Here is a 24724-nt window from a genome sequence, read left to right as displayed (position 1 = left end):
CGGGGAGAGAAGTGCAGCTATCTTTTAATTTTCCCCTCCCCCACAACTGTAGTGGTCTTTTACTGTGTGCAATAAAATGCACATCAACATATCAGTGAAATCTGTGCAGAAAGAGTGTTTAATGTGCCCCATAATTCACCACAGCAGTATACGATTGTACGGTAATATATCATGATTAGCGGCAGACTAAGGGCCTGTTTTACAAAGCCGCACGGCAACGGCCCGAAGCCCTTTAAATCTCTATGGGCTTCGGGGCTGTTACCGTGCTACAGCCGCTAGCCCGGCTTTGTAAAACAGGCCCTAAATATTTTTACTTATATCTAGGGTGGCAATTCTTTTTTTCTTTTTTTTAAGATGCCATGAAACATTTATTAAAGCACTATGTATTCACTTGAATACGTGTAGTACGCAGAAATAAAGATCAACCTGCAGCTTGTTTCTTTTTTGTGTTCATATCCTGAGCAAGGTTTGCTCTGTATGCTCCAGTGCCTCTAGTGAATATTGTATGTCGAAGCTATTGATGCAGGTAAGCTGAAGAGTAACCAGCTCTGTTAGCAAGACTGTTTCTCACAGTAAGATAATGTTTAGATATTTGAGGATTTCTATTGCAGATGCAAGCAGTGTCTCACTTCCGGCTCACCACATAATTGTTTCCCACGTATTCACCTTTATAGGACCCCCAGGGACCCCTGAAGAAGACTTTTTGTTGAAACGCGGACCATTTTGGGTCCTGTATCCCTAGCGGACTAGGTCCTTTAAGGCTCTTATGTGGATGATTTATTTTTATGTGGATGGAATTATTTTATGTGGATGATTTCAGTGTATCTTTGAAACTTTGACACTTTCAAATAAAGTCCATTTAGGAACATCGTCACTCCACAGAATTTTTTTGGTTTTACAGGTGAGTCAACCATTCCCCCCTCTTTTGAAGGAGGTTACTTCGATTTGCATTCGGATGGGTTTATATTTGAGTATAAACAGTATTTGTGTTTTGGATGTGGAGATCCCAGATTTCTAAAATTGGAATTTAGATGTAAAGTTTATTTATTTGAGCATTTGTTATATAGCCCAACGATGGTATTAAGGCAGTTTCACAATAAAAGGTATGGAGGGGCATTTTCGATAGGACGTCTAAGGCCAAGTTTGGACATCTTGGGAAAGACATCCAGAAATCCAATAGAGAAAACGTCCTTTCTCAAAACAGCAAGATGTCTATCTTTTTTTTCTTTTTGTAGAATGACATATGTAGACATTTTGGTCCTTAGTATTTTTTGGCCATTCTTGAATATAAGAACATAAGAATTGCCGCTGCTGGGTCAGACCAGTGGTCCATTGCACCCAGCAGTCCACTCCCGCGGCGGCCCTTAGATCAAAGACCAGTGCCCTATTTGAGCCTAGCCTTACCTGCATATGTTCTGGTCCAGCAGGAACTTATCTAACCTATTTTTGAATCCCTGAAGGGTGCTTTCCCCTATAACAGCCTCTGAAGAGCGTTCCAAATTTCTACCACTCTCTTGAGGGAAGAATTTCCTTACATTTGTACGGAATCTGTCCCCTTTTAACTTTAGTGAGTGCCCTCTCATTCTCTTCACCTTGGAGAGGGTGGACAATCTCTCTTTCTCTACTAAGTCAATTCCCTTCAATATCTTGAATGTTTCGATCATGTCCCCTCTCAGTCTCCTCTATTCAAGGAAGAAGAGGCCCAATTTCTCTAGCCTCTCATACGGCAAATCCTCCAGTCCCTTAACCATTTTTGTCACTCTCCTCTGGACCCTTTCGAGTAGTACTATGTCCTTTTTCATGTGTTGGGGGTATTCCAGGTGGGGGCGTACCATGGCACGGTACAGCGGCATGATAACCTTCTCAGATCTGTTTTTGATCCCCTTCTTAATCATTCCTAGCGTTCTATTTGCCCTTTTTGCCACAGCCGCGCATTGCACGGACAGTTTCATTGACTTGTCTACAAGAACTCCCAAGTCTCTTTCCTGGGGGCTCTCTCCGAGTATAGCCCTGCCATCCTGTATTCATGCATATGATTTTTGTTACTGATATGCATCACTTTGCACTTATCTACCATTTGCCATTTTGCAGCCCATTCTTCTAGTGTGTTTATGTCTCATTGTAGGTCTTCGCAATCCTTCTCTGTCCTCACTACTCTGAATAACTTTGGATTGTCCACAAATTTAATCACCTCACTCGTCGTGCCAATCTCTAGGTCATTTATAAATATGTTGAAGAGCACAGGTCTGAGCACCGAACCCTGCGGAACTCCACTAGTGTTGCTTTTCCAGTCCAAGCATTGTCCATTTACCCCACTCTCTGTTTCCTATCCGCCAACCAGTTTTTAATCCATGTAAGTACATCACCCCCAATTCCGAGGCTCACAATTTTTTTGAAGTAGATGTTCATACGCCTTGTCGAACGCCTTCTGAAAATCTTGATATATGATGTTGACTGGGTCACCCTTATCTATCTGCCTATTTACTCCCTCGAAGAAGTGGAGTAAGTTTGTCAAGCAAGATTTTCCTTTGCTGAAGCCATGCTGGCTGGTCCTCATCAGTTTGTGTCCGTCAAGGTGATCGATGATGCGGTCCTTTATCAGCACCTCTACCATCTTTCCCAGTACCGAAGTCAGACTCACAGGTCTGTAGTTTCCCGGATCTCCCCTCAAACCATGAAAAATGCACAAAAGAAAGCTTTTCAGACCTCAAAACAGCCAGCATTCTTAGCAAACTTCACAGACAGCTGAATGGCACTCTAAGGATTACTGCAGAGAATGTCATATTAGAAGTCCCAAGTACAGATGTCACTATAACTTGCTTATATTGTATGGTGAGCCCTCCAAAACTCACCCAAAATATATTGTACCCACCTTATGCCTGCAGGTGTCATCTTTATGCAGGTACTGTATGTTTTGGAAGGCTCACCATTAGAGCTGCCCGATTCTCGATTTCAATCGATTTGCCAATTCACTCTGACTGAATTGATTCAGGGAATGAGGAGAGAGATACCAACAGAAGGAGAGGGAAGGTAGGAGAGAAAAGACTGGACTGCAGGGGTTAGTTAGAAAGAAAAGAGAGAGATACCTGACAGGGGGGAGGAGAGCTTTCTCCACAAAGGAGCTTTCTCCACAAAGGAGGGAGGGAGAGAGAGACTCACAGAGAAAAAAGGAGGGAGAGATAGACCTATGGAGAGAAAGAGAGAGGGAGGGAGAAAGATGGTAGGCCATGGGAAAGAAACATTGGATATGGCAGTGGAAGGGAAGGTACAGAGATGGAAGATGAATGGTGAGCACGGAGAAAGAAGAAAATGTCAATTTGGCAGGAAAATCTGGTGAGCAAATTAAACAGAAACCAGAGCCTGGAACCAACATGATTTGAATAATAAAATGACCAGAAAACTAAAGGCGCTGGGGTTAGATTGTTAAATGTATGTAATTTGATAATATTATATATGTACGTTTTGGAACCCGCTTTATATAAAATGGGATATAAATCAAACTATAAATGTTAAAAAATTAATTTTATTTCCTATTTTGTGATTACAATATGTCAGATTTGAAATGTGTATCCTGCCAGAGCTGGTGTTAGACAACAAGCGTGAGCTAGAACCTAACAGAAAGAAGAAAATACTTTTCTGTTAGTTTTGTTTACCCCACAGCACTGGTGTAGGGTTGGAGAAGGCATAAGTCAGTGGGGTGGGTAAAGAGGCTACAAAATAAACCCACCAGGACATGTGAAAAAAACGTCCAATTGGGCAGGAAATTTGAATCGAAAAATCGATTCAATAGGCCGAATCTAATCCAAATTTTTTTTCCCTGAATCGGGCAGCACTACTCACCACACAATATAAGCAAGTTATTTTGACATGTGTATGGGACTTTTAGGGCTCCTTTTACAAAGCCGCGTTAGTGGTTTAACACACGTAATAGCGCGCGCTAATTTGCCAGCCGCACTAGCCGCTACCGCCTCCTCTTGAACGGGCGGTAGTTTTTCGGCTAGCGCGGGGGTTAGCGCATGATATAAAATCGCATGTGATAAAGCCACTAACGCGGCTTCATAAAAGGAGCCCTTGATGTGACATGTCTCTACAGTAACCCTTAGCAAGCCCATCTGCTCTGCTGTAGAGATGTAGAAAGGGGTGCTAAAAAGTTCTCAGCCCCCCAACTTCCTAAAGCTGAAAAGAGTGCTAGTTTAGTTTTGCAAAGTGCCAATTTGCAAACTCTAATGAAATAAACTAAAACAACACTCTTTTCAGCTATAGTAGCAAAATAACATCAGATTTAGGAAGTTGGTTGGGCTGAGAACTTTACAGCAGCCCTCATATGTGAGCCATGTGAATCTGTCATACAGGCTGGAAAATCCTGATTTTATTTTCACATATTTGGGTGGTGGGAGGGGGGTCAGTGACCACTGGGGGCTAGGCGGCTAAGCTGAACCCTTGGCTAGCCCAAATGATGCTCGAGGCCCCGACCTACCTCAATTTCAGAAAACTTCTCAAAACATACCTTTTCCGCGAACAGGACCCTTAACCCTCATTCCCCTGCAATAAACCAACTCCCGCCCCACCCCCTCCTTTCTCTCCCCCTCCCCTCCCTTGGTTCCCTTCTCCCTCCCTCGTTCCTTCCAATCCAACTCTGATAAACTTCTGCTAAAACCCCAACACTTCCTTCCTCGTTGCTTGTAATTCCGACAAAATGTTGTAAATCCATGTTCAGATCGGATCCTAATTTAATTGATGTGAACCGCCTAGAACTCTTTGGGTATGGCGGTATACAAGAACATAATAATAATAATAATAATAAGGAGGGGACATGTTTTAATCCCTCCAGTGGTCATCTAGTCAGTTTGGGCACCTTTATAGCATTTAAACCAGTGTCTCTCAAACTTTTTTTTAGCTCTGGCACACTAAATGGAGCAAATGTTTTTGAGAGTTATTTAATTAAAGTTCTTTAAGCTATCTATGGATAATTGTAACAATGGTGAAACTAAAGTAGATAGAATAGAATTGCCAAATGCAATGGATGTGCTTGTTTTTGAGTGCAAATGAACTCAAACGCAGATCAATAATCGATGAGCAAACACATGTTTCATCAACCACCATCTGCACTCATTCTCTTTTTTACAATTTAATTTCTGTCATAGCTGAAAATCCAAGTTCGCAAAGCTAATAAGATTCAAATGGAAAAGCCTTGATTGCTTTTTTGCTCAAGTTAGGATAACTGCTGCATAAAAATAAAATTACTTGCCATTAGTTTTCAAGGACCAATCACGTTAAAGAATGATACTGGTCTGAACGGTTGTATCCCTATGCACACAGACACTCATAACATTGACAGACTCTTGCGTACGCGATGTGCATGTCACCTATTCTAGTGTATATTTATGAAGGAAATTTGTAAAAATAAAGTAAAATTCTAGAATCTTTCATGGAACTCTTGGAATCTCTTCAGGGTGCACCACTATGCCGTGGCACACAGTTTGAGAGACACTGCTTTAGACACTTTTACAACAGATCTAGCTCCAAACGTCAAAACAAACAAAAAAAACAACCCAGGACGTTTTGTTAAAGGTTTGATTATGCCTGCCAAGTGTCCAAGTCCTAAGCCCTTCAAAGATACACCTCTACCATGCCCCCTTAAAATTTGGACAAAACGACTAGAAACACATCTAAAAAATCTGTTTTGAGAATGTCCATTTGGACATTTTGACTAGTAAGATGTCCAAGTGCTGACTTATGCTGTCTTTTGGATGTCTATCTTTTTTAGAAAATGAGCTCCATAATTAACAGAACATTAACAACAAACAAAGCTCAAGTACAAAATACAGACAGTAACAGTATGTAACATAACAAGAGTGAGAATAGCACAACAAAATTCAAACCTATGACACAATTCTCATCTGAAACACATATAAAGATAACGAAAAGTGGAGGAAATGAAAACCAGTAAAAGAACAATAAAATTTACCTTCAAATGACAAATGTTTCAAAGGCCTGCTGAAAGAGTCACGTTTTTAATGCAGTTTTAATTTAGGCTAAGATGGTATGGACCTCAAATCTGTATGAAGATACAGTTCCAGTAAGGGGACCTAGCAGCAGAAAGCTGTGTCTCACGAGAAGTGACCAGTCCCACAGGAGCTACAATAGGAGTAGATGAATGCTTGATTTCAATTGGTAATAAATTCCACAAAACTGCACCCTGTACTGACACTACAGACTGTACCAAATTCTTATTTGTCTCCCCCAATTCAATGACAGAATTTCAAGATTCATCTGATTCTCAGATCTCAGTGCTCTCTTTGGTTGGTAACTAGAGGGCAATGAGCTTAAAACTACAGAACAGTTGTCTTTCAAAACTTTAAAGATCAAACTCAAAGGGCTAGATTCACTAAACCTTCCGATCCTGTACCGACAATCGCAAAACCAGGAAGTCCCTGATTGGCCATTTGTTTTGGCCAATCAGGGACTTCCTTAGGCTCTTTCCTAAGGAAGTCCCTGATTGGTTCAGATGGCAGGAGGGAGTTGGCATCCGCCCTGCCATTTTGGCCACGTGGGGGAGGGGGGGGTTCGGCATGGGAGCACTTTGTCGGGTAGGGGGGAGGCTTTTTTTTCATTTTTTTAAAAATTGGCCAGATATTTTGCATGTGTAATACATGAAAAATATCTGGCCCATTAAAAAAAAAAAAAAAAGATATAGTGAATCAATCGCTGTTTTACAATTGGCCAGGAATCGACCAGGAATCAGCCAACAGCGACTGAATTGCTATCTTTATTAATGATAATAATAATAAGAAGTTTATTTTTATACTAGTGTTTAAGCCCGTTACATTAACGGGTGCTAGAGTAGATGTCTGTGTGTCTGGGGTTTTTTTTCATTGTCTCTCTCTCCTTGCGTGCTGCCTGTCTGTCTGTCATTTTTTCTATCTGTGACTCTCCCTATGTCCTTAGTGCCCTCAGTGCCTCCTTCCTATGTCCTTAGTGCCCCTCCCTATGTCCTTAGTGCCCCTAGTGCCTCCTTCCCATGTCCTTAGTATCCCTTCCTACGTCCTTAGTGCCCCCAGTACCTCCTTCCTGTGTCCATAATGGCCCCAGTGCCTCCTTCCCATGTACTTAGTGCCCCCAATGCCTCTGTCCTGCTTAGTGCCCTAAGTGCATCCTATGTCCTTAGTGCCCTCAGTGCCCCTTTCTATATCCTTAGTACTCCCAGTGCCTCCTTCCTATGTCCCCATCATTATCTTCCAGACTTTGTCCCACCCCCATCCCCGATGCCAGCCTGCCTCCCATCCCCCTGAGCAGCATGTTTCCATTTAAACCCCCCCCATCCCCCGAAGCCAGCCTGCCGCTTCCTTCCAATCCCCCTGAGCAGCATGTTTCCATTTAACAACCCCCCCTCCCGCCGGCGCCGACCCTACCTGGCACACCCGAAACCCCTGTTGACCCTCCCAGACAACCCTCCCACCACTAGAAGGCCGACAAACCTCCCAGCTCCAGCAGCATCCGAGGCACAGTAAACACGCTGCTTCGCGGTCTTCTGCCCTAATTTCCTCTGCTGCGTCTCTGATGATGTCATCATGGATGCTGCAGAGGAAATCAGGCGAGTATAAGGATGCGACGCTGCATGTTTACTGTGCCTCGGATGCTGCTGGAGCCGGGAGGTTTGTGTTCATCTCGTGGTGGGAAGGTCGGCTGGGAGGGTCAACGGGGGTTTCGGGTGTGCCGGGTAGGGGCGGGGGGAGTCGCAGCATGTTACCTTCCGCCAGTCGTTAGAATAGAACAACAACGCGCGCATGCATACTCTTACCTGCCACAGACCTACAGATCAGGGATCAGGGAACACGGCGGTATGAGTGTGCATGTGTGCTTAGCGTTTTATTATAGTAGATACCGGAATACCACAAATAGTTCAAGTTTCAAGTTTATTGGTTTTTAATATCCCGATCATAAAACAAATATCTGACCGGTTAACAATAAAATTTAAAATAGAATAGCAAGAATTAATTAATGGTGTAAAAAAAAGAAAAACATATAAAACATGTACGAACAAAACCTGACAGTGAGGATGAGTGGGGAGGAAGGGAAAAGTTACATAATAATAGAAGAAATGAGATAGAGGGAAGGGAAATAACACAAGGGGTAAGGGTGCATGGTATAAGAGATATGCGCTGAAGAGAAGGTTAGTTTTGAGAAAGAGATCGACGAATGAACCAAGTAAAGATTAAGATTTGGCAAAGGCATCTTGAAATAGATAAGTTTTAAGATTAATCTTAAATTTTGGTAATTGGGTTTCGTCCCGAAGAAATTGAGGGAGAGAATTCCATAATGTGGGGGCAGTTATAGAAAAGTTGGTTTTCCTAGTGTAATAGGATTCTTTTAATGATGGTATGAAAAGCAGTTTTTGATCAGTAGATCTTAAGGAACGAGGGGAACTTTGGGGGATTAATAGTTTATCTAGAAATAAGGGCAGGTGAGAGTGTTTAATTTTAAAAGTGAGCAGTATGATTTTATAAGTTATCCGATGGGTGATTGGGAGCCAATGAGCCTCTTTAAGAAGAGGAGTGACATGTTCGAATTTACCTATTTTGTAGATGAGTTTGATTGCGGTATTTTGAATGAGTTGAAGCCGTCGAAGTTCTTTTTGGGGGAGTCCATTTAAAAGAGAATTACAGTAGTCTAAGTGGGAAATGACTAAGGAATGAATTAAGGTATTAATCGAGTCAGTAGTTAAAATAGATCTGAGTTCAGAGCAGTTTACTGAGGAAGAGACTGTATACAGACAGTGACAGGGAAAAATACTTGAGTACCTGAATAAATTAATGTAAACCGTCCTGAGCTCCCCTGGGAGAACGTTATGGAAAATTGAATAAATAAATAAATAATACAAAAAACTTTCGACATTACATTAGCATGTTAAAAGATTGATCGAGTTTATCTAGGAGTGTTTTAGGAATGCATCAAGGCAGAAGTGGAGTCAGAGAAATTTGTCAAGGAGGTAAGTTTCGATTGACTTCCTGAAAGTTTGATAAGAAAGCGCGTTTGACATAAAGTTGGTTAAACGTCTGTTCCATTTGCCTGCTTGGAATGATAGTGTTCGATCAAAACGAATGCTAGGAAGTTCTTCTTTACCCAGCGAGTGGTGGACACCTGGAATGCGCTTCCAGAGGGCATAATAGGGCAGAGTACAGTACTGGGGTTTAAGAAAGGATTGGACAATTTCCTGCTAGAAAAGGGGATAGAAGGGTATAAATAGAGGATTACTGCACAGGTCCTGGACCTGTTGTGCCGCCGCGTGAGCGGACTTCTGGCCATGATGGACCTCAGGTCTGACCCAGGAGAGGCATTGCTTATGTTCTTATCAAGGAATCTCTTGTAAATGCAGCCCTTGGTAGCCAATGTAAACTACACAAAATTGGTGTAATATGCTCATATTTTGGAGGCTCGCACTATAATTTTGCCGAGGATATTACAATATTTGGGGATGAGGGCACTGTATTGTTATGGTTGCACTCCTATTTGATCGGGAGAGCACTGCAGGTCAGAGTGGGTGAGAATTGGTTTTCCTGGGCAGAGGCAGTGGCAGCCATATCACAGGGCTCCTGTTGGCCACACTTTTTGTTTACTATATCCCAACAGCCATTGGGTGAGATTTTCAGGTCTTTTGGAAGGTTTTATCACCTTTCTGCTAATGATATTATGTTATCATCTTCTATCAGTTCCCTCTCTTAAATTCATAAACACTAGACGACAAGCTATCTTTTCTGTTTCAGCCCCCCAAACCTGGAATTCTCTCCCCATCTATTTAAGGGAAGAAACAAACATAGAAAAATTCAAAGGTAAGCTGAAGAGTTCTCTCTTTAAAGATGCCTTTTCTAGTTAATCATTTCTACACTATTTAATAATAATTCTTTTACTTCTTATCTTTCACTGAAACATTTAGCCTTTTCCCTTTCCTTATCTATTTTCCCTATTTGTTTTTCTACCTTTAAAACATATTGTAACTTTTACCCATGCTTTTCCTCTTGTTCTTTTTTTTTTGTTTGTTTTGTTTTGTCAATAGTTTTGTCAATAGTATGTTCAGTTCTATTCAGTGTATTATTCCCCTTTTATTGTAATTTTAGTAATATGTAAATCGCTTAGAATGTGGATTAAGCGATTAATCAAATTTTTAATAAACTTGAAACTTGATATTATGTTATAAATTCTGTTCTCAATAAATGAGAATCTTGGTTTTGGCAGTAATCTCTGTGTGCTTTCAAGAAACGACAATTTGGTTTTCACTGCATGGCCTTGTTATTAAAGAAGACAGAGGCTTTGATAAATTCACAGTCAGATACGGCTGTGGAATCAATGATCAAATTACACGATGTGACTGCTCAAGTATTTGGAAGTGCCTAAACAGCGGACAAATGATTCACCTTAAAACGATGTATAAAACAAGATTGTACTGATGATATTTTTAAAAGTTATGAATGTTGTGATGTCTTCAGCCATCTCTGTACTGTAATGCAGGCTTGTATTTTTCCTTGCCTGGATTGTGCTAATGTTACGTTTGTGTGTCTTCAAGCCTCTATTTGCAGCCACTGCAACTCAAGCAGAAAGTGGTTGCTAAATCTCTGAAGGGTATCCCTAGATATGAACATACAGTGGTGCCTCGCATAACGAACGCCTCGCACAGCGAACGCTGCACACAACGAACTTCATGTCTTGATTCATACAACGAACTTCGTTTCACACAACGAAGTCACCCGAGCTGACGATGTATTGCATCCTTCCGCGCAGGCACTGCAGGCAGTCATTAGTCACTGCGCTTAACTGCCCTTTCTCACAGCCCTTCGCCTGGCTCCCTGTGCAGTGGCGGACCGTCGGCTCGCCTCCTTTTATGGAGGGGCCCGGCGCCTACTGCTGATGCGTTGGGGGGGGGGCGGAGCTACTCTCGCCGCTTCCCCGATGCTAGAAAAAAAAAAAAAAAAGAAAAGTTAAGTCCCAGTTTTTGCCGCTGAGACTCTGCCCTCTCTCACTGTATACAGTCGTCCTTTTAAGATAAACTCAATATTTTTTATATATCATGGCTTCTAAAAAAAGCAGGAAGGTGATTTCTGTCGAAATGAAACGGGAAATAATTAGAAGGAGTGAATGTGGGGGTAAAACAGTGTGACCTCGTCAAAGAGTTTGGCCTCAGCAAGACCACCATTTTCACCATTTTGACAAATTTATCTTTTTTTATGTCATCTTAGCATATTTTATGCTGCAGAACGAATAATTTTTTTTAACATGTATTGTTATGGGAAAACGCGTTTCACATAACGAACTTTTCGCATAACAAACTTGCTCCTAGAACCAATTAAGTTCGTTGTGTGAGGCACCACTGTACTAGTATTTTAGCCCGTTACATTAACGGGTGCTAGAAGTCTGGTCGGCTCTCGTAGTCCCTTGCTGCCGCCGCCCCTTCCCTTTCCGCGGTCCTGACTCCAAACCTGCCGACTCCAGCAGCGTCTGCATCACTCTACACACGCTGCCTCGGGGCCGTAGAAGGAGTCGGCAGGTTTGGAGTCGGGACCGCGGGAAGGGAAGGGAAGTGGGGGGGGGGGCGGCAAGGCGAAGAACTTACTTTTACCAGAGCAGGGAGTCCAGCGCTGGCGGCCAGTCCTGCCGGTGAGTGTAGTTAGGTGCTGTAAGGCTGGGGACCCGCGCATGCGCACTCCTGCCACCACGGACCTACATCTCACGGAACAAAGAAAATGGAACACGCAGGTAGGAGTGTGCATGCGCGGCTAGGGTTTTATTATATAGGATTATGCCTACCCTTATTGACTTGCACTGGCTGCCTAATACCTATGGAATAAAATAGAAAATTCCAATGACGATTTTTAAATCTGTTAATGGCTGGCTGCACCTTCTTCAGTTTCTGCAATGCTGATGCAGTCTCTTCCAGGTCCATTCAAGTCTTTGTGAAATACCTTGTTTGCCCCTGAGGTGGAGAGTATGGCGTAGTGGTTAAAGCTACAGCCTCAGCACCTTGAGGTTGTGAGTTCAAACCCTGCGCTGCTCCCTGTGACCCTGGGCAAGTCACCCCCCTCCTTTACTAACGCATAGCACGTGTTTTAACTGCGGCAGCGGCGGTAACTGCTCCGAAGCTCATAGGAATTCTATGAGCGCCGGATCAGTTACCGCCGCTGCCAGCGCTAAAACCCATGCTACGCGTTAGTAAAGGAGGGGGTCAATCCCCCCCCCATTGCCCCAGGTACATTAGATAGATTGTGAGCCCGCCAGGACAGACAAGGAAAAACGCTTGAGTACCTGAATAAATCCATGTAAACCATTCTGAGCTCCCCTGGGAGAACGGTATAGAAAATTGAATGAATAAATATAAATGACTATAGAGTTTTACATGGTATATTAATCAGCTTGAAGGAGTGGAGGGATAACCTCGTGGATAGAACAGTAGACTGTGAAGCAGGAAATCTAGGTTCAAATCACACTGTTGCTCCTTGTGATCTTAGGCATGTCACGTAACATCCCCCTTAGGGACCTTTTACTAAGCTGCCAGTTAGCACAAATTATCTCCAATTATAGCCAATTGTTAGATCCAATTAGCAGCTAATTTATCACTATTCTATAACCTGTGTGCACAAGTATTACATGCTAAGCACACAAATATCCATGCCATGTTATAGCCAGGTAAGGGGCATGTCCAGCTCTTACACATTAATCCCCAAAGTCTGCATATGGTGCCTTACATTGTACATGCAAATTGTTGCATAAAGCTGATTTGTGCACACAACTTAGTTGTTTTATAATTATTAAACAATAATTATGCGCTTAATTGGTGCTGATAATTGGCAAGTAACACCTTGTAATTGACGCTAATTGGCATTAATTAAAAGTTGCATGCACAACTTGATAGGCATATTCTACAAAGTGCTGTGCGCCATTTCTAGTGTGTGAATCTAAAAAGGGGGCGTGGCCAGGGGAGGAGCATAGACGGATTTTGAGGTTTGCTAGAATTTATGCCCACTGTTATAGAATAAGCCCACTGTGCACACAAGTTAGGCCTGGTTTTCCTTGGCCTAAATGGGCACACTTCGAAGCTGTGACCCATACTGGCGCTTAATACAATTCTATAAGGTGCACAATACCTTTAATAGAATCTCATTATCTGCTGTTCTAGTTGGCGCCAATTTTTTGGGTGCCATATATAATAATAATTTTATTCTTATATACCGCCATACCGAAAAAGTTCTAGGCGGTTCACAACAAGGTGAGCTTATACATGGGATACAGATAAAATACAAATTAGAATAATGGATTTAAAAACAGATAAAGACAGAAAGCATTTACAATATAATGCAGGGAAAGAAGTAATACATAGAACAGATAAAATACATCAAGTTGAATATAAGGAACTTGATTGAAAAAAATGAAGCAGAATGAATTAAGATACCAGCCTATCAAAGAGTTGAGTCTTTAACAATTTTCTAAAATCAAGATAGGAAGAGACCTCTAACATAATTTTTCCAAGCCATACATTCAATTTAGCGGCTTGAAATGAGAGGGTTCTCTCAAGGAACTTCTTATAACGACAGGATTTTATGGAGGGATATGAAAACAAGTGCACTCTATGTGTGGTCTTTTTGGCGTGACGCAAAGAAAAATGAGACACAAGATCACCTGGCAACAAACCAAAAACTGAGTTATAATAAATACAAGAAGATTTGAACAGAATTCTCGACTCTATCGGCAACCAATGGAGTTTCAAATAAAAAGGAGTGATATGCTCCCATTTTTTTAAACCAAAAATATATAGAGAATATAGAATATGGTCCAAAGATTATAGAACACTGTCAGCCATGTTGCTGACAGCATTTAAGTAATGTAATGTAATTTATTTCTTATATACCGCTAATCCGTTAGATTCTAAGCGGTTTACAGAAAATATGCATTAAAATTATAAATAAGAAAGGTACTTAAAAATTCCCTTACTGTCCCGAAGGCTCACAATCTAGCTAAAGTACCTGGAGAGTAATAAAAGAAGTGAAAAGTAGAGATAGAGGAAAAAATAAAAAAATAAACATTCTAACAGGACTGCATTGATCTAAATACTTTGGAAAGGTAGAAGAAAGGAGAGAAAGGAATAGATGCAGAAGTAGGAACCGTTGAACAATAGAATTCTGGAGAAATTTAAATGATAGAAATAGAACATAACAAAACAAGTAGCAAAACAATAAATAAGATTAAAAATAATTCATAAACTGGAAAGAAAAAGGAAAAGAAAACATTGTGTTCAATCCACGGTTTCAGCGTCAGTGATGAAGTGGAGCAAGTAAGTTTAGGAGGAGCAATGACGTTCCCAGAAAAAGTGCTTCTTCTCCAAGGAGATTGCCCCAGATGAGGCCCACGGTGACTACAAGATTTCCTCCTCTGCGGAAAAGCCGCCCTGTACTGATTGTCGGTGTGTGCTGGCGCCGCTGGAGCTGGGGCTGACAGGGGACCCATGCCCTGCTGTTGCTGCGTTTCATCACAGCGCACAGACTGTGCGACACTGGCAGGAAGCTCTGGAGAAAAGCCGGGCTGATGGACGAAAAGACTCCGGGGCAGAAGTTCCCAGACTCCGGGCCGGGCAAGCGAGGATCAGATCACCGCCGCCGAAGTTAGGTGCGCATGAGACAGGCGGAGGCGGCGAAAAGGACTGCACCGACCACGGGGTGCTGAAGCCGGATATTGGGGGTGACCGGCCATCTCCTGTCTTAGGCAGTCCGCTGAAGCCAGCGCTTCCTAAGCCCCCGCCGCTGCAGCTCCGCAGGTGACTCCCGGTGAGCTTCAGAGCGATCCTGGTTGTGGCCTGCAGATAGGCAACGGCGGCGGACAAACATTTGCACCATTCTTTAACATGGCATAAGCGGGCGTACCTACAGTTAAGTGCTTAAATGTGGACAGCTAAAGTTCTATAACGGCAATTATGTCAGAAATTGTCATCATAAGAATTCATGTTTCACATATGTACTTTAGGTCAGTGTTTCTCAACTCATAAGAACATAAGAACATAAGCATTGCCTCTGCCGGGTCAGACCAGGGGTCCATCGTGCCCGGCAGTCCGCTCCCGCGGCGGCCCTCCAGGTCCATGACCTGAAAATGTTCCCTGCCTAACCTAAAAAGTCCATACCCTATTTGCTCAGTGTCCTGGAATACTCCCTTGCCAGTCAGGTTTTCAGGATACCCACAATGAATATGCATGAAAGAAATTTGCATATAATGGAGACTGTATGCAAATCAAGTTTATCCATATTCACTGTGGATATCCTGAAAACCTGACTGGTAAGAGGGTAAAACAAAGAGCAGACCAAACAAGTATATGGAGCAAAAAGAATTGTAATGTAGCAAGTGCCTGACATAGCCACGTTTCGTCCAAGGGTTGCGTCAGAGGCAAAACTAGAGAGGAAAAATAGACAGCAAGCTTCTCTCTAGTGTAACACCTTATCAAACAATTCAGAGTATTTAAACACAAAGAATACACGTCTCGCTCATACAAAAATTCAGCAGCAGCTCCTTCAACCACTTCCTATCAGGAAAAGGCAGATCATATTTCTGTGAAATGCAAAATTTAATGTAAGCACTAATTAAATATCTTCCTTGGCAAAATAAATGATGCTTTGGGGAAGTTAATGAAATGTAAATTGTGTTTTCTAATGACATACTTTAGTTCCTTCACTTTTTAAATTATCTGTTTCATTTACAAAGTGTAGCCTGAGAGGTAACACAGGACTGGGAGGCCGGCGTGTCACCCATTGAGCAAGCAGGTAGTTGGGGGGTGGGGGGGGTGGAGATCGCTAGGGACTGGGAGAAGTGTTTTCCCACCGGGGGAAATTTAAATTGATTGGTTCAGGGGGAAAATGGATGCGGAGGCGAGGTTTTAAAGCCGGGACCTTGGAGAACCTGGCTCCTTCCAGGGTCCTCCAGGGTGGTTTTTCCCCGCATGTGGTTATAGTTGGTGATGGTAGCTCAGGACGGTGGTTCTCCCGAGCTACTGGGTGCTGGGGCTCATCCGGCGATGAGCAGTGGGCTGGCTGGGAGCTGTGCCTTGCGGTCAGGTTACCCTGTTAAAGGGGCATGTGGGACATGCCACCCCTCAGACTCTTGCTGATGTGGTGGGGCTGGGGGCCTCATAATACTATGTACATCTGGTAGCTCAGGAGGCGCTCTTGGTTATGTTAAGTTAATTTATGGTATATTAATTTATGCTATAACAGTGGTCTTAAAGTCCCTCCTTGAGGGCCGCAATCCAGTCGGGTTTTCAGGATTTCCTCAATGAATATGCATGAGATCTATGTGCATGCACTGCTTTCAATGCATATTCATTGGGGAAATCCTGAAAACCCGACTGGATTGCGGCCCTCAAGGAGGGACTTTGAGATCCATGTGCTATAACATGTTGAGGCTGTTATTTATTATTGTTGATCAATAAACAGAGCTCTGGCTATATTCACCATATTAGAGACTGTGTAGTGACTTGATAGATATGGGGTATGGTGGTATGGTGGGTGGAGTGGGGGCATGTGGCTGGGAGACAGCCGGGTCTATCCAGATCCTGCTGTTAATATTACTGATCTCTGTTGTCTTTTGTACAGTCTATAACACTACGAGTACAACTATAGACTAGGAGTGAGCAACATCAGTCCTCGAGGGCCACAACCCAGGATTTCCCCAATGCATATTCGTGAGATCTATTTATATGTGCTGCCTCTATTATATGTGTGACCCTGGTCTCCCGCCCCGCTGCCACTCCACGCGGTGCAGGCTCTGTCTGGCCAGCTCATCGGGATGGGGGGTGAGGTGTCACCTGCCCAACACCAGGATCCATAAAACAAAAAAAAATTATAGTCTCTTCTTCTTTCGCAGGCAGATCTTTTTTTGAGGACAAAACCTGGTGACCCTCTCATAGGCACCAACATTTCAAATTAATTTGAGTTTCCAAACACAATACAAATTGCACCTTTCTGAATGCAGTGAAGGAGCTTGTTCAATACTAGGTATGCTCAGCACCCCGTGGCACCCACATAGCTTGCTCCTATGCCAGAGACAGTCCCTTAAGGAATAACATCCTCTTCCCCATCACCACCACCACCATCTGCACACAAAGAAAGCATTAAGGTATTTTCTAAATGAATATTTCAAGCAAAATTAGCATTCCCATAAATATTGCATGTCATGTCATTTCTTCTGAGTTTAGTTGGACATCAGCATAAGTTATGAGAATTGGTGCAAGAATATTTAGGCCTGTATTTCAGAAAGGATGTGAAATGACAGATGTGGTGAGAGTATTAGACTATGGAGGATGCTGTGCTATAAAAGAAAAAGAGCAAGATGTGCTTTAGAAAAAGTAGCACTGCCTCTTTAAAAGTGTAATTTGTTATCAGAAAGGGCATCATGTGGATCTTAGACAAAAGAAGAGATTTTGTTATCTCTCTTTCTCTCATGACCTACAGGTGTGTTCATTCTGCTGCCCCTCAATATCTCTCCTCTCTTCTCTCTCCTTATACACCTCCCAGAGAACTCTTTTCTTCAGATAAGTCACTCTTAATTTACCCTTCTCCTCCACTGCCAATTCCAGACTTTGTTCCTTTCATCTAGCTGCCCCCTATGCCTGGAATAAATTACCCGAGTTTGTCCACCAAGCCCCTTCCCTTCCCTCGTTTAAAAGCAGACCGAAAACCCACCTTTTTGATATAGCCTTCAATCCATAACCCTATTCCCCACTGCATACCAACCCAGCAAGAAGATTAACTGTTCCCCTAACTATATCCATGACATCCTCCTATTTGTCTGTCTTGTCTGTTTAGATTGTGACTCTGTACAGCGCTGCATGTGTCTGGTAGCACTATAGAAATAATTAATAGTAGTAGAACGGAACCCCCGCGAATATCGGGGGAGTACTATCTTATTCAAATTTTCATGTATCTGCTTTAAGCTGATATTGGGATTGTCTCCAGCTTACCTTTTCCCTCATTTTGTGTTGCATAGACCAATGTTTTTCAACCTTTTTACACCTATGGACCGGCAGAAATAAAAGAATTATTCTGTGGACCGGCATCAGTCCGTGGACCGGTGGTTGAAGAACACTGGGCTAAGTCGTGGGCCAGACCCCGCCCATCTCTACCCAATCTCCACCCCAGACCCCGCCCCCATAATAGTACTAATTGCACCTTGCACTTCCAGTGCCTCATCTGGAAGCCTTCCCTCTGACGTTGCAACGTCAGAGAGAAGGCTTCCGGTTCAGGCGCAGGATGCCCGTAGGAGCCGCTGCCTGTGGCTTTGTACACTGAATCAGTTAGGAAGAGGGAGCTGGCTCGAAGATAACGCCGCATCGATCGCACCGTGGACCGGCGGTTGAAGAACACTGTTTTGGGCCTGATGCACGTGCTGGCCCTGTGGACCGGCAGGAAATTTCTGTGAACCAGCACTGGTCCATGGACCAGTGGTAGAAGAACACTGGCATAGACCATCAAGAGAAACTAGAAACTTATTTGCTTATCCAAAAATCAATGGGTGTAGATATAAGACCTTCTTAGATAGAACCCTAGCATTTCAAGCTGGTAGGCAACAATCTTGGTTAGGTAAATGTATTCAGCAAGCTATTGCAGTTTTCAGAAATTAATTAAGACCACTTTGTTCGATAAATTTATTACTTAGTGAGTTTTATTATTGAAATTATAATTTACCAATATTTGTATTTTTTACTGTATTATTGTATTTCGCTGATTGTCCAGCTCTTTTTAGTGTAAACTGCCTAGAACTTTTGGTTATGGTGGTAAAAAAGAATAAAATTATTATTATTATTTTTTGAGGTGTGGCCATGTCATAGAGTGGTACAAGAGCATTATAACATTTTGTTTTCCATTCCTTTCCTGATAATCCCTAACATTCTATTTGTTTTCTTAGCCACTGCCGCACATTGAGCCGAGGGTTTCAACATATCCTCAACGATGACACCTAGATCCTTTTCCTGGGCAACGATTCCTAAAGCGCATGCTTGAAAGACATGGCATTTCTGAATAGACAAAAGAGAATGCATTTGGAAATGCAACTACTGAGGGTACACCCCAATAAAGTCTGAAGGTGGGCAAATGGGAATGGATGTCATTGATATTGGTCAACAGTGTCATGACCCTGTATGGGAAGATATTTGGCAGCTCTCCAGCTCATTCGAATCCAAAGTGGTCCCAGCTTAAAAATTATTTATTTATTTTATTATTTATATATCACTTATATCCTAAGTGGTTTATATTCAGGTACTTTATCATATTTCCCTATCTGTCCCGGTGGGCTCAAACTCTATCTAGTGTACCTGGGGCAATGGGGGGATTAAGTGACTTGCCAAGGGTCACAAGGAGCAGCGAGAGATTTGAACCCACAGCCTCAGGGTGCTGAGGCTGTAGCTCTAACCCCTGCACCACACACTCCATGTGAAAGCTATAGAGTACCTAGAATCTGAAACTGTGCATATCAAAACACTGATCTTTAGCATGTACAGGAAGTGCAGCAACTTATGCAAGAGCCAGTAATCAAACTTTGCGATTCTACAATAACCCAAAGACAATTCCAACTAGTGCTTTAGATATGCATTTGCTGTCACCTTCAGTATAGAGAGTGATTTATTATACTTGCTTGTTTGGCTACTTTATGCAAAAAAATATAGCAGAACTGCTACCATTACCCATAGAAACCTAGAAACCGGGTGACCTGGAAGTTGCATAATTTGTTCAAGATCAACCAAAAGCCCTTAGTAATAATGTCAGAACACTTGACAGCTTCTTTGCCCATATTATCATATTATCCTATATTTTATGCAATGTTTCTATCTATTGGGAAAGAAGCATAAACAAATATAAATTCAATAGGGATGTGATAATACTGTATATATAATGATTCCTACATTATACTATGGCTAATTACAATTGTGTTGGGTAAAAGCATGCATGTACCCTAAAAGTGGTTATCTTTCATTAGATACATAAGACTTGGGTTACATTCATAATCCATGAAGAGAGGAAAATTTACAATATGGTCTGCCATTTTAAGGGGCACAAATGTTACAAGAATAGAACTTAAATTGTATTTATTAAATCTCTATACAGTATAACAATCTATGTCAGTGGTTCCCAACCCTGTCCTGGGGGACCACCAGCCATTCGGGTTTTCAAGATATCCCTAATGAATATGCATGAGAGTGATTTGCATATAATGGCAGTGACAGGTATGCAAATCTCTCTCATGCATATTCATTAGGGATATCTTGAAAACTTGACTGGCTTGTGGTCCCCCAGGACTGGGTTGGGAACCAGTGATCTATGTTATTAATTAATAACTTAATATAACATACATTCCTCATAAAACATGCCATTATGCTTATATTGTTTTGTTTTGACATTTAAGTAAAGAACTACCATCAGTGGGGTTCATCTTATAATATTTTAACACAATTCCACATTCAATATACATAAGGATTTTGAAAATGTATACCCAGCGAATATAAATTTACAGTTCTGCTCATCCAGTACAGTGGCAGGCAACTCTGAAAGGGTCTAGAGATCAGAGGTTCCCAATTAGAGAATGATATGGGGATAATTTAGTCCCTGTCTCCGCAGGATCCATCTTCATCCCTGTCCCGTTCCCGCAAGTTCTGTCCTCATCTGCACAAGCCTGTAACACTTTAAAATCACGTATTCGAGGCTTGTGCAGATGAGGCCAAAGCTTGCAGGGTTGGGGGCAGGGACAAGGGCAGAAATTGCAGGGATAGAGATAGATCCCGCAGAGGCGGGGGACAAATCTGTCCCATGTCATTCTCTGTTTCCCATTTCGGTCCTGGAGAAATCCTCCAGCCAGTCAGATTTTCAAGATATCCACAGCGCAAGCAGGTCTACTTCACGCAAATTAATTGGCTAAAGGTCCCCCTCCCCCAGCACATATATGGGAACCCCTGGTCTGGATTTAACTATCTATAATCCTATAAATATACATAACTGTAGTGAGCTTAACAGAAATCCTTTAATGGCATCAAATGTTCATCTTTCTAATAGAATATAGAAGGCATGGCTTCATTACTAAATCTGGTCTCAGGGTATGAACAAAGTAAATTTACTCTGGTTTAGCGAACACCACTGGAAAGCCGTTCCCTTAGTAAACTTCTCCCTTCGTCTCTGCCTGTAAAGTCGTTAATGAAATATCATAACACAAGGGGCAAAACCACAGACTTTCGGTGCCATTTCCAGACGGTCTGCACAGATAACTGGCCGAGTGACAGCAGAAAAATACGAGTGGACAATATATGCTACAATCAAAGCTTATAAACGATCACCCAACACAGAACGTTAAATATAGACTCAGTGCCGCGCTTGAGATCTTACGAATTCCAACAGTAGAGACTAAAAGCACACGTCTGACCCTTGTCTTCTGGATGCTGGATCTAAGCCACCATGATAACGAAGGGCAAATATCTCGAGTCGCACGGCCCCCTTCATTGGCAGAGAGTTGCTATTTAAAGATTAATGCAGGGCGCTGCAGTGACACTTTTGGGCTCGTTCCGATGTGATAAGCAGCGCTACAGTACGGCACATACCCAAATCGACAGCGACAGTTACTGTAAACGGAGAAAGTTGCAAGGCAGCCCTGGACAAAATTTTAACCACCACATACAGAATCAGCATTTCCATCCATTCACCCGCTTCAATTATTCCTCGCCCTCAAAGCTGCTGCTAATGATAGCAGAGGGAGGAAAATTGTAATGCAATTTCGTTCGGGGGTGGGGGGGAATTTACAATGGCTAGATCTATGTCCATGGGTGAAATAAGCGCAAAACCGAATTGAATCCATTTTTTTTTTTTTTTGCCCGAGATCACTGGGCAATATAATATGTATAAAAGATCCAATCTCTAGACGATAGGGATTTACCAGCATTATTAGTGCCTTCCACATATGTTCTAAGACGCTTCAATTTGTAATATTTATGGGACAGAGCTCCTGCAAGCCTCTCATGGTCTCAGGGAAGCAAAATTGTAGTTTTCCTTCTGTTTCTCTTCCTTCTCTCGCCATGGTCATACGCAAAGCACCTCATCAGAGAGAGAAAGTATAAATAAGTATTCAGAAGAAACGCACAACTTTTATATATATGTATACACATTTGGAGCTAATCTTTGTGAGTGGATTATTGATGTTCTTTTGTTACACTGTATTGTTGTTTCTTGTTTACAGTAAATTAGCAATAGAAATGATTTTAACCCTATACATTTGGAGCTATTGCCTTTCTATAGCCAGTGAATCACATCGGCCTCTGCCTTTTCGATAACATAACAGTCCTGTATTAGAGATTCCTCCCCATTTACAAGATTAATTGCCCAGGGTAATGCTTCATTGAGCACCTCATCTTTTACACATAATGAAAGTTCGCCTGGCAAAAGTAGAGGGTTTAGTATTTTCCAGCCGTTTAGAAACTGAAGAGCTTGCACAGATAGCAAATAATGCATAATATATATAGATATAGATTAGGTTTTTATCTAAAAAGCAGAGTCCGAAATGGGAACATGCGAGGCTCGGTTTGCAAAATGCCACAAACACTACTCGTCCGACTCTAATCGCCTGATGAAACTAACAGCGACGTGTGACCCGGGGCTCGAGTCCCATTAATGATCATGTTTCGGGTTTGTTTCCGATTTGTTTTGACAGCTTTTCGCGGCAGCATTTTTCCACTCTGCAGGAGAAATGATTTGAATGGATTCAAGTCAGTGCCAGTGTCTACTGCCTGCATTCATTTAGTAGAGGGAGATGTACAATTTTAGATCAAAACCACCCAAGGGCGAGCATGCTTTTATTTCCTTGGAGGTGGCTTCCTCCGTCTTGTGCCTGCAGGGAAATCCATCTCGAGCAACCGGAAAATAGAGCTTAGCAGCGTGTCCCCCCTCCCCTCCCCCTCCCGAGCCCAGAAAGTTTCCGATCACTTACATTATGGTGATTCTCCAAGCGGAATCGGGGCCCCCTCTCCAGGCTCCGCTAGTCTTCGCGTTTCTTTACAGCATCGTCCCAGCGGCGGTCTCTCTTCACCGGTGCAAACCCCACAAAAGCCAGCCCCGAGCGGAACTTGTCAGCCCCCCCCCCCCCCTCCGGACACTAAATGGTGCCTTCCGCAGGCTGCCGGCGCGTCTATCCGCTCCTCCGCGCGTCAGCCGTCTCCCTCATTCCGGGGAAAAGTAGAAGCCGGCGGCTCGCGCCAGAAGGGATCCGGACGGAGGCGGGCCTCTGGGCGGGCCCCCGCGCTGCTTTCTCGCCCGTACGACAGAGAGCTCCCACTCACACCTTTGGGGGGGGGGGAGTCTCTCAGGATGTTTAAGCTTCAGGCTGAGCCGATGCAAATGAGACCCGGTTATCTCTGATCGGACTGCAAGGTGCGCAGGTATTTAGACGGGGGGGGGGGGGGAGAGAGAAGGAAAGAGCGCTGCAGGTCCGGTCTGAACGAGAGGTATGGAGAGAGAAGGAGGAGGAAAAGATGACATGTAGCCGGCAGCGGCTCTTACAGATAAGAGGCACTTTTTCCCCTCCAGTACGGAGCAGCACTACCTGTCACTGCGGAGGGAAATGGGCAGCTTCCCATTCATTCACTGAGCGCTAAGGCGCTGCGGAGGGGGAGGGGGAGGAGGGAAGGGGGATTCTAATAGGAGATATGGGGGGGGGAGAGAGAGAGAGTTTAGGGGAGCCATGTAGCTAAGAAAGAAAGCAGACCCCCCCCCCAAATTGTGCTTTTTGAACTAGTAGGGTAGCATTAGTGGCGAAAGAAGTGTCTGAAGTGAAATAGGCAAAAACGGAGCCATCCATGTCGCTGGCTAGACAGTAAACTGAAATCTTTGACCATAAAGAAGAGTAATACGCGTTTTTCCAAAGGAAATAATCGTGTTTAATTTAAAAAACAAAAAACAAAAAATTATAATAATACAGGCAGCAATAAATGTTGCTGAGTCCAACAGAAAAGGAGCTGCCAGGCCGGGGAGCTACAGTAAAATATTGCACAAACTCTGGCTGTTTCCTATCGGTTTCTGTCCTGTTATTCCATTTGCAGAGTGGCCAAGTTTCTGGGAAATAAATAATCTGTTCTATGCCTTCGCTAAGTAAACTCCTGCCTGGGTTTAACCATTAACCCAAACAGGACTGCCGCAAATGAACTAAAAGCAATACTACAGGATCCTGACACGGACAAAACAAGTGAAGGGGGCAACAGAATGTGCCCTTGCCCCTGTTCTTCTGAGCCCAGCAGTAAGGGAGTGAAAAGATGCTGTCACAAGGGGGAAAACAAATGGCATCTTATTTATAGTCCTTGGCCCATCCCTCCCGTCCTGTCTTTAGTACTTACCACAGCATCTCTGGGAATCTCTTCCTCCTGTTCCTATCTTTTACCGGTAGTTTTGGCCTACCATCTCCTCCCTTCATCCTGCTCTTGACTGCATCTGTGGCACCCTTGCCCCTTTCTGTTCCCGATTACCTGTTTCGTCCACACTTCTACCTGAAGCTGCCACTGCCTCTCTCCGGGTCTTCCCTCTATATCTGTCATTGTCTCTTGCGGGTTCAACTTTTCTATGGCCCTTCACCCCATTCCTTCCTGTCCACTATTCTGTTACTCCACTTCCTCCTGCCCACTAGTCCCCACTCTCTTCCACTGCTGCATGGCCACCACACCTTTACTGAACTTTGG

The 24724-nt window shown here is 43.1% G+C and overlaps 1 protein-coding gene across 7 annotated transcripts in view; it reads right to left on the bottom strand.

Moving 5' to 3' along the window:
* CALCR (calcitonin receptor) overlaps positions 1 to 24724 on the bottom strand; it is a 587401-nt gene that overhangs the window by 531887 nt on the left and 30790 nt on the right. For 5 of the 7 annotated variants that reach the window (XM_033931117.1, XM_033931112.1, XM_033931113.1 and 2 more), the window contains exon 1: positions 22987 to 23427. The exons of 1 other annotated variant lie outside the window; for it this stretch is intronic. Coding sequence is in view for 1 of the 6 variants with exons in the window: in XM_033931111.1 (XP_033787002.1) it covers positions 22987 to 22988 (2 nt within the window). In the remaining 5 variants the exon portion in view is untranslated. Of the gene's footprint in view, positions 1 to 21939; positions 22006 to 22986; positions 23428 to 24724 lie in introns of those variants that run through there. One more of the 7 variants, XM_033931115.1, reaches the window with a different exon arrangement.

Source organism: Geotrypetes seraphini, chromosome 2 (assembly GCF_902459505.1).
Source record: "Geotrypetes seraphini chromosome 2, aGeoSer1.1, whole genome shotgun sequence".
Lineage (NCBI taxonomy): Eukaryota > Metazoa > Chordata > Amphibia > Gymnophiona > Dermophiidae > Geotrypetes > Geotrypetes seraphini.
Note: the sequence above shows the minus strand (reverse complement) of the source record. Positions and strands in the feature narration are given on the sequence as shown.